The sequence below is a fragment of the Podarcis erhardii genome (assembly GCF_964252035.2).
Source record: "Podarcis erhardii genome assembly, chromosome: 5".
NCBI lineage: Eukaryota > Metazoa > Chordata > Lepidosauria > Squamata > Lacertidae > Podarcis > Podarcis erhardii.
This window is the reverse complement of record NC_138509.1, coordinates 44,838,728-44,849,039: the sequence shown is the minus strand read 5'-3', so window position 1 is coordinate 44,849,039 and position 10,312 is coordinate 44,838,728. Positions and strand designations below refer to the sequence as shown.

The window sequence follows — 10,312 nt, the reverse complement described above, 5'->3', positions numbered from 1 at the left end:
CCCGTGAGTAGAAGGAAATTTTGGCACTAAAATTTCTATACCTAAAATTGAGTACGACCGGGGGGGTGTTAAAAGGAAGTCTGCACTCCCCCCCCCACAGAAAGATTCAAAGCAAGGAGAGGAGCACTAAGGCGGAAAAGACTTTGGTGTTTAAATAGACACTCTCATGAATTGGATTATAAGTTTTTGTGCTGGAGTGGAAAAGAGTAGAATTTCGGAAGCTTTTCTTTTTTGGTAATCCCCCCCCCCCTTGGACCCGGGAGCGCCCTGCGTGTGAGCCCGAGGAAAAAGAACAAAGAGTTTGACAGCTGTCAAAGGAGCTGTCAAACGAGTGGAAAAGATTTGGAACTGTGTTGCTAGTCCCCTTTTGGGTTAAAAGAGCTACATTTATAACTGAACTTTTAGAAACAAAGTGATTGGGAACAACAAAGTAGCAGGGAACAACAGTAACGGATTGTTGGAATAGGATCATGATGGAAACCCCCCTGGAGGGAACTAAAGATATTGCAATGGCTGCAGAAGAGAAACTGTGGGCAGAGATTCAAAGGATGTTTTTTCTCGTGGGAACTTTACAAGAGCAAAGTACTACAATGAGTAAACAACTGGAGACTTTTGGTCTGGAACTGGGCATCTCTGCCAATGATACAAAGCTGATGGAAAAAAATTCTGCAGCTGCAGAGGATGAGATAACTTTGGAACTGGGGGAAAAGAAAGAGGAAGAAGGAGAGGATTTTCAGGTGGAAAAAATCAACCAAAAGCCGGCAACCTTTGGAAACAAAGGAAACAAAGGAAATGACAAGTGGATCGCAAATCTGCAAAAGGAGAGAGAGAGAAAGGAAGAAGTCCCTGAAATAACAGGAATACTGGACTATATAAGAGCAAACAAGCATGATTGGGACTTCTTCATCTGGTTGGAGTATGAGAGATTGAGCGGTCCTGAGCAGAAACTGACATTGACTGATTTGGAAGGAGAAAAACATGAGGGGCTGGTGACAGAACCTCTTCAAAAAGAGAGAGCCAACAAAACGGACTACCAACAAAACTGGTGGAGAGAGACTAACTGGGGCTTAAGAGCCTCTGATGTGAGAAACCCGGGCTAAAACAGCCAACTTATTGGGACATCGGTTTGGGAAGGGACAGAACCGGGGCAGGGAGGGAGGGGAGAGTAGAATAGTTGAAATCTGAGATTTAGAATCGCTATATTATGATTCTTGGTGTAATATGAGAAGGGAGAAATTTATGGGAGAAAACTTAGGCCGCCCTTAGAGAAATGACTAATTGTGTAAAGTTGGATAAATTAAACTGGGTTAAGTGTATGAGATAAACTTTAAGAAAAGATAAGAAATATTTAAGGGACGAGAGAAATAACTTGCTGAGATAATCAACGAAATTGGAATGTGGGAGGGAGGGTGCGGGGAAGTCAATGAAAGAAGGTAATGAAAGTAAGGTGATGAAGTTATGCATGTTTTGTTTTGTCTTTATATGTTTGTTTGTTTGTTAAAAAATTTAAAAACCCAATAAAAATTTATAAAAAAAATAAAAATAAATAAAACTAGCAAGCACTTGGGCCAGCACTCAAGTTTCCTTTCCAGTCTGGAGGTGTAATCTCACCTTGGATGATTTGGGGGAATTACCAGCCATTCATCCTCATCTTCTTTAACACCCTTTTGGCTTGAAATCAGACAACAGGGTAAATGATCTGGAAGAGTATTCTGAATACCAGGAGTTATCAGCAAAAAACCTCTGAGAAATAAGCAATGAAAGAAGCGTATGAATTCTCGGTTTTAGATTCTTCTAACATAAACAGGGTCCACGCTATTTAGGTCCAACACAAACTGGAGTTCTGTCGTGATTCCATTTCAGTATTGAAGCTCCTCTGTGCAGTGTGCACTCTTCCCTCAGTAATGCATCCTTTGCATTCCAGGATAGCAGTGAAACGCACATGAAATGGCCATTTATGGCAATAGGAGCACCCTTATATCTAATTGGATGGGTATCTGATGTTTGCAGGCGAAGACTTGGGATTAAAAAGAAGACTTTGTGAAGCCAGGGGGGAAACAATGGTCTAACTATTTTAACTTTAATAACTGGTGCCTGAAGATACTAAATGTGGGAAATGCTGTGTCTGATCCATGTTTTTTTGACCGTGCATCTGCATGGCACAGACATCCCAACACTGTCAACCTGTATTTTCTTTGTTGTTCTTCAATCTTTTCTCAGACCACAGAAAGTCCAACGTTTTTCAGAAAAATAGAAAAGTGCAGCGCCCACAGGTATAGGTGACTTTAGCAATACCCTTCTATCTTTTCAAAAGATTATGTTTCGACAGCAGTGATTAATTGTTCAAGTGAACCTTATGGCAGCTCAGCTCACTTTCAGCAAAGTCTTTACAATGGGTGCTGCTTTACAATCCCATTGATTTTCATCTATAATTAGCACTAAAATAATTTCCAGCTATAATTTTTGAAATATATTGCACTGTCCCACCATAAAACTGTTTTACAAAACCGTTTCAGTTGCAAAATTGGCTGGGACATCATAATGATTTTTAAAACTCTTTTAAAATTACCATTATTGTATTTGTGGCATTGCAGCACTGTAACACCATTATTACAAGCGGTAACATTATGGTGGTATAAGTCTTCTATTCAGAAATAATTATAGAAAAGTGTTTCAATGCTAATTTGAAGATTGATTAATAATTATAAATGGGATCACAAAATGGCACCCACCACAACATGCATTGTGAATGTGTGTTGAGCCTCAAATGGCCCCACTCAAAGCAGCCATGGCACAATCACTAGGGTGGACAGAACACAGAAGGATAGGGAAAGGACAGTACTTCTAACAGTATGGAAAGCCAGCTACAATCTGCTTATAGCTTTCGAAGGAAGAGAAGTGATTGAGTTGCACTAGGAACCACCCATCTGGAAGCAGACTTATACTGCTTCTCCCCCCTCCCTTTCTTTTTTCCTCCCTTTTATGCTGTGTCTTTCAGATTGTAAACTGCTGTCATAACTTTTCCAGCTGTAAAGCAGAATTAAAATGCTTTAATTAAATAGTGTATGGGTAGGATGAATCCGTTCACAGCTGCAATTTGTGGCCATATTCCCCCGACAATATGGGGAAGCGTGGTGGAGTCCTGTCACTCAAAAATTCCCCCCAGGAAATGTGATGTTCCTCGTTCTTATTTATAAGCACCTGGACAGGAGACTTACAAACTTCAGCAAAGTGTCCTCCCTCCCCCACCTCACTTTTTGCACATATTGCAATTGACTCTGCCGGACAGTTTATTAAATTGCCTTTATGGGTATGGTCTCATCATCAGTAATATTGGTAGCTGTTCCTAATTTGCGCCAGCACTATTTGAGGTAGTATAAAATGCTGATATAATGACATACAGCAATAAGGAGTAGTTAAGAGAAAGCTGTTTCTGAAACCTGTATTTTTTTATACAAAATGTCAGTGAAATTTAGAATGAAGTCCTTATCCAAAGTTCACCTAAAAAGAAAACTTTATATTTTCTGTTGGAAAACCAAGGCAGTTACACTGTTTCCAGTTCTTCCTCCAAAGCAGAATGTGGGTGTTGGCAGTTCCTCCAGAAGATGAAAGCCTGCTAACCATAAGAAAAATGCTTTTGTTAGGAAAAAAATGAAGCTATATCCTCATTCGATAGCTATTTATATTAATTCAAAATGGAGCACAGACAAATTAGAAGACTCTACCACTTTCTATAGACTTGTATGTTTTATATCGCTGACCGATATTGCCAAGGTAAGATTTAGTCCTCGTATTATAAACAGACAACAGGCTGCTATCATGCCAGTAATTCCAATTTTCCCCAACCACCAATGTCAATAATTACTTCTGGAATCAGAAAACAGCTTGGGGACCAGAAAATCCAAAGTCTATTTACCTTCTGTAAATACAAACTTGGTTAATTTATCTGCAAGAAAGCCTTCTCCTCTATCAACCTGCCTGTGATGGCTCAGGTTAGCAAAAAGTACATCTGAATTCCAAGTATTCAGGCAGAAACCATCTTCACAGAAATTCACACACAACTGAGCATATTAAGCATCAGCCCTAGAACAACTTTGCAGTGGTTGCTCTATCTATATCGATTCAGGCTGAGCAGGTTAAGTCGGGACACAAAGCTCTCTCACTAGTACTGTATCTTAATATCCAAAATACCTTAAAGAGAGGCATGCACTCACCTTCTTTGAACTCTTTGAGCAGCTCCTCTTTGGTCCAGTTACAAGACGTTACGATGAAAAAGCCTCCAGGCTTCAACACTCTGTGCAGGGAATTCACATATTGCTTCCTCTTCTGTGCTGCGTTGTCTGGGTTCAGACTGATTGCGTCAAAAGTCCCTTTATCAATACAAATCTGAAAGTCTGATAATGCATCTGATGGATTTAAAATATCTTCTACCTGTAGAAGGTAGTTATAGCTGTCAAACCTCTTACTGCAGTCATTACTTAATATTTCCTATCAGGTCTACTATGCCTATGCCTTCCTAGGATCATAGAAAGAAAAGAAGTGCAGAACACTCCTAAACCAGGCATTCAGGGATATTTTATTTATTTGCTTGTTTAGATATTGCTGCATCATTCATCAACAAAATCTACAGGGCAGTTTACAAAACACTTCTCGTAAGAACAGTAAAATACAGACTAATTAAAAAAAGAAAACATAAAATCAACGTAAGGCAGCATAAAATCAGCAATACAATGTGATGGAGACATCTAGATCTTATTCCCAAACATGGGAGACTGAGGTCACAGGACAACAACCCTGAAAGAATAAGCTCTGAATCTTGATTGTGTAAACAAAACCTGGTAGGCAATGTATTCCGTGTACTGCCAAAAAACATTTCATACAACTTTTTAGTTTAGAAGAGATGAGGCAATCTCCATATATGGGAGTAATTGGTCCAGGGTCATACACAGTACAAACCTATTCAAAAGAAAGTCCCGCTATGTTCAATGAAACTTCTAGGTAAGTGTGAAAACAAAAAGCCTCACCTGACACTTGCCCCAATTTCAGTGTTTGGTATTCAGTTTAAGACGGGCTTTGGAAATCCCATTTAGTTTTCATGACCAGCACCCAACGATAGACCTTCCCTCAGTAAATGTGTTTAAGCCCATATTAAGGCCATTTAAATTAGTGCCCATCACAACATCTTGTGTAAAGAAGCACACAAGGAAACTTTTGAAACTTCCAAAAGGGGGGTGGGGCTCAGGCTTTTGCTTTATGACAGAGGAAGAAAAATTCTATCTATGCTCTCACTGCAACATGCGTAATTTTATAAATGTCCATCCCTCAGTTATTTTTTCCTAAGCTAAGTTATTCCAAATTTTTAGCCTTTTTTATAGGAAAAGCCCTCCTATCCCCATACTCTTATCATTTTGCACCCATGAAGACTTACCTGCAACTTAATGTGAGGCAACCCTTCTTTTTCCATTATGCTTTTTGAAAGCTGCACTGCAGGCAAAGAATAATCAACTCCTGTAAGATTGGTATAACCAGATTTGGCCTAAAGAGAGGAAAAGTCCATTAAGCCCTAAATGTTTCGTTGGCTTACTAGTTGATTTTCATGGCATTTACTCTGAAGAAAATCTATACAGTGGTACCTCTGGATGCAAACGGGATCCGTTCTGGAGCGGCGAAACCCGGAAGTAACGCGTTCCATTACTTCCAGGTTGCCATGGAGCGCAACCCAAAAAAGCTCAACCCGAAGCTACTTCAACCCGAGGTATGACTGTACAAGATTGAAACATGGCAGCAAACAATGCTACGTTATAGAAGAAAATGCAACAAAGATCATGCACTTGTGCATCAAAGATGCTAAACTGCAGGACATATTTTACAAGAGAGATATTATCGCATTAAATCTCAGATGCATGTATACAATATCTTCGCTCTGTTTTTCTTCTAAACTTCATATACTTTGTGGGACCCTTATGTTTCAGTCCCGCATAGTCACAGCTAACTTAGATCACTGTGAAAAGTCAACCAAGCTTCAGGCCTACACTATACCTTAAGATAGTTCCTGATATTTATTCCTGCTTTTATTCCAGAGGGCCCATGAAAGAATCAGATTCCATTTCAATTTTTAGGTTGACAAAATTGTTAAAGGCTAATTCACTGCATTAAAGGCAAGGCTGAACATTAAGTGTTACTGATAACGCTCCATGTGAAAAGGGGAGAAATCTCATGTGGGATCCCAAAACCACACTCAGTTCACCCTGCAAATATGGGGGGGGGGATTGGATGAGGCTATTCCCTGTATCTTTCCCCACCAAAAGCCACATCATGCCAGGCTACAGCACTGAAACAATATACACAACAAATAAAGGTAGTTATATTGGCCCACCACTTAAGATTAGGCTCCAGAATTGTTAATGTAAGTGCTGTCTAATTTTCAGTGTTCCTTTTTCCATTTACCAAGGTGTCTTTCACCTAAGGGTGAAGACAGATCTGGGCAACAACCGGATTTTGTATTTCTAAAAAAGGAAGGATCAGCAGTCTTATGTTTCTCCTTTGCAGCAGCAGATACAACTTAAATTCAGCAATGCAACTAACAGAGCTTCACTATGTTCAATACTGCCGGCAACGTTCCATCTAAAGACCATTTATTGGTGTCAACATTTTTTCTCTCTCCCCTTCCCCTTGTATTGCTTACCATTTTGCCTGATGCAAGTTCTGGAGAACTCAAAAACTTTCTCACTATTTAGTAACATTTGGTTGGCCCCCAAAAGCTATTGCTGTAATCTGGTTCTTGGAATTTTAAGTAGTATAGCAGCTGGAGGATATTGGGCAAATGTAAAAGATAATTTGAGATGAAATTCAGGAAAGCTAAAATTGCCCTGGCTGCTTAAGGAAGCAAGCATGAAAGACCACAAGGACTATTTCTACATAACAAAGTTTGAACACTTTCCATGGGTGAGTTCAAGCTGTAATCTGAAAAGACTACTGAGCGTTGCATCAGAACACTATTACAGCGATGTATTTGTGGATTTCATAAACTGGCTCAGAACAGGGTGCTTTCAAAGGCAGCACTGACACAAAAGAAGTGGTTATGTGTGCAGAATCAATTTTTCACCTTTCTAGTGCTACGTGACATCCATAGTCTTAAATCAACCTTACCAGAAGACAGATACTAGTTGAAGTCAGGTCACACATCTCACTACAAAGGAGATGTAAAATCTCTCTCCCCCCCCCCCTCTCTCTCTCACACACAAATGTTAATTCAGGCAGCAATTTAAGACCTACTTGTTCAGACAGTCCTTTGGAACATAACTGGAGTGAGACTGTTTGTATAATAATGTAACACTGGTTATTATTGCATGTTGTATTGTGCACTGCAGTTCTACTTTTATTTTTAATGCTGCATTTTTTATTGTTAGCTGCCTTAGGTTCTCATCAGAGGAAGAGTAAGGGTATAGGAAATAAACTGAGAATTCAGTGTAACACATGAAACCATTTTAGATACTCTGGGCTGATTTTGTGATGCTTCTTCTTTTGATAATATTTTATTTATTTATTTCATAGCATTTATACGCCGCTTAATTGTAAAATAAAACCCTCAAAGCAGTTTAAAAACTTTTGGAAGTTTAAAGTGACAAACACATACACAATAATTTTTATGCAACTGAACTGTAACAATTCATATTCAGAATGAATTCCTATGGTTCAATAATAGAGATGGAGATAGGCCACTGAAGTGTTAAATTACATGGACGTTGTGCATTTTAGCTAATGTTTTAACTCTTGCTTGCTCTGTCACTAGATTTAGATTTGCATCGAAAAACACCAGATTTACAAATACCAACCAATTCAACTAGCAGAACACCGTTTCCTGTTCCAATGTCAAGCACAGAGCTGTCCAGGGGTATCTTTTGCTTTTCTATCCATCTAATTAAACGAGTCATGCTTTCTTCACCAAACCTAATCAGAAACAGAGGTTCAGGTAACTAACACTGTTAGACTACACAAAACAAAGGCAAACGAACATTGTCAATCTCATGCAATGCATCCACTTCATGACGGCATCAATCTCAAGAGATCACATTGCAAGTTAGTTTGGCTTAATTTTGTAAGCGAACGGATGGCTCTGAAACCTGCTGGGTTAACATTACAGAAGATGAGATGGGTTTGGTGTTGTTGTTTTTTAATCTATAGAAACACAAAGCAGCAGTGCAACTTTGTCTATGCACTTATTCAATTTTTGACAAACATCAGGGATATGAACAATTGGCCTCTACCAAGCAGACTGTAGCCAGCAATTCATTTCCCACATAAAAAACAGATGCCACATGATAATTAGCTATTTTAATTTGCAACAGGTTTAGCCTAGACAAGAGCTGGTGTTTTTAATGAAAACCTCTGCATCACATTACCAGTACTCTAAGCAAAACAGCAGATGTACCATTTTATTTTATTGCATGCACTTTTAGAAAGAAAATAATGCAAAAACATTTAATGCAGCATGTTATGTTGTTACTGACACTTGCCAGATCTCACCAGGAGCACCATTTTCCTTAAAATTTTTCAGTTCACGTTCATATGCTGCATCCCAACTACAGGGAGAAAACAACATGGAAGTTAACATTGCAATGGCTTCATATCTTGTAATCCAATAGTGTGGAAGGACTACACAAGGAAGTAGGGGCTACCCTGTTACCACAGAAACCCAGAGCCCATCCTTTACCTTAACCCTACTCACCACTGATCCAAAACTTGACCCAGTCCCAGTGAAGCTGCAGAATATGCCAACTAACGTAAGAGTAAGCTCCACTGAATGCAGCAGTACCTCCTTACAAGTAAGTATACACAGGAGAGCACTGCATGATTTATCGTCCCCCCACGCCCCAAAAATATACCACATCTTACAATGACTATGTTTTCAAACCTTAAAAACAAGTCGTCCCAGGGTGTCATGGCACACTGGCTGACAACCTACATATGCAAAAAGTAAGCAAATTAACATTTGCAAGTAAAGGAAGTTGTGCTCCTCTGGCAAAACTTATTAACCAGACGCCTACGGGAAACCAGTGAACAGGACACAAGTGCAACACAACTTTCCCTGCTTGAGTCCTCACCACAGTTATTCAGAGGAATACCACATCTAAACTAAACTTACATTTTTAGTTTCTAAAATGAAATATACCACTTGGTTCAAGTCAGCCTAATAGTCACACATTTTACCTAGAACTCTCTCACACTACTCCCAGATGTGAGATTCTGCACATGCCCTTAGGTGCCCTTTCTACACCACACAATCCAGAGTATTCTAGGACCAAGAAAGGCCCTGAACCTGTATTAACTTAATGAAGATCAGTCGACAAAAGCTTTACCAACACACATGTACAAACTTACTCTGAATTCATTCATAGGGCCAATATTAAAAACCATATTGCCATGGCAGTTGCCATACAAACAGTAACCCTCCTCTACTTTGTACGGAGTTGCATTTAACAGAAACTTCACATTTCCCCCTCCACCGATTTGTATGCAGTTGGCAGGTAATGCTGTGCATTTCAGAATGCAACCACTGTTCACATATAATTTAAATCAATTAAATAAAAAAAAAAAACCACTTCCCCATAGGACAAGATTTAAACCCCTTGTTTCCGTTTTGCTTTTTGAAACCGTGCAGCTGACCATTTTAACAGGGGTTAGTCTAAAAACAAATGAAGTTGTTTTAAAATATTAATAACGAAGTGGGTTTTTCGTTCCTTTATATGATGATGGTGATGATGTTTTGCACATCATTAAAAGCAAGTGGGGGGGGGGACTCCGGCAAGTCATCAGGACACTTAGTTTCGCCACTGAACCAGAGGACTTATTCAATTAGGGCGTCTAGGACCAATCTAGGTTAAGCTGAATACAGGTCCCATTGCAGTAAAGGCAAGTCGAGTCCCATTGACTTCAAGGAGAATCGAGCTCTATCAACGGGATTTGGGTTCAGCCCAAACGTCGCGAAGGGAAGGCGAAGCTTCCCGCGGTGCCTCCAGCCCAGCCGCTCCCCACGCGGCGGCGCAGCACTCACTGCTCTTTGGTGCCCAGGGCCGAAGGGCCGAACTCCTCCTCCCGGGCGCCCATTGCCAAACGGCGGCCAGCCCGATCGCGACAGGAAGCAGCGCGCTGCCAACCCAGCTCTTTAATCTTTGCCTCTCTAGGCTTCTGGAGGACCTGCCCTTCCTTGCTCCTTTAACCTCTTCCTGTGGGGTTTTGAGGGTAAGGCTGGGAAGCACCAGCTGTTTCCGAGGCTACAGTTGCCGCGGCAGGAAGAAAAGCCGGGAAGGGG

The 10,312-nt window shown here is 40.2% G+C and overlaps 1 protein-coding gene across 4 annotated transcripts; it reads right to left on the bottom strand.

Annotated features, from left to right (window-relative positions):
• Positions 1 to 3,428: 3,428 nt before the first annotated feature.
• On the bottom strand, positions 3,429 to 10,304 carry EEF1AKMT2 (EEF1A lysine methyltransferase 2). Of its 4 annotated transcripts, none has more exons than XM_081864681.1 (6): positions 10,055 to 10,304; positions 8,511 to 8,582; positions 7,836 to 7,950; positions 5,429 to 5,536; positions 4,215 to 4,431; positions 3,429 to 3,613 (listed from the first exon to the last, which is right to left on the bottom strand). In XM_081864681.1, exons 1-6 carry the CDS (start codon positions 10,105 to 10,107, stop codon positions 3,516 to 3,518), a joined length of 663 nt encoding a protein of 220 aa, XP_081720807.1. In that variant the 5' UTR covers positions 10,108 to 10,304; the 3' UTR covers positions 3,429 to 3,515. The 4 variants fall into 4 exon arrangements, with proteins under 4 accessions (XP_081720807.1, XP_081720806.1, XP_081720808.1 ...); XM_081864680.1 differs by having other exon boundaries at positions 3,429 to 3,616; positions 10,055 to 10,303; XM_081864682.1 differs by having other exon boundaries at positions 3,429 to 3,616; positions 8,517 to 8,582; positions 10,055 to 10,300.
• Between the last annotated feature and the right edge of the window lie 8 nt (positions 10,305 to 10,312).

Bases quoted from the DNA above. Each gene is read 5' to 3' on its own strand.
- EEF1AKMT2 (XM_081864680.1), bottom strand. From the start codon at position 10,107: ATGGGCGCCCGGGAGGAGGAGTTCGGCCCTTCGGCCCTGGGCACCAAA. The intron at 7,951-8,510 runs GTCAGTAACAAC...GTTTCTGATTAG, and splicing joins CCTGGTGAGATCTGGCAAGT to GTTTGGTGAAGAAAGCATGA. The intron at 4,432-5,428 runs GTAAGTCTTCAT...TACCTTCTACAG, and splicing joins TGCCTCACATTAAGTTGCAG to GTAGAAGATATTTTAAATCC.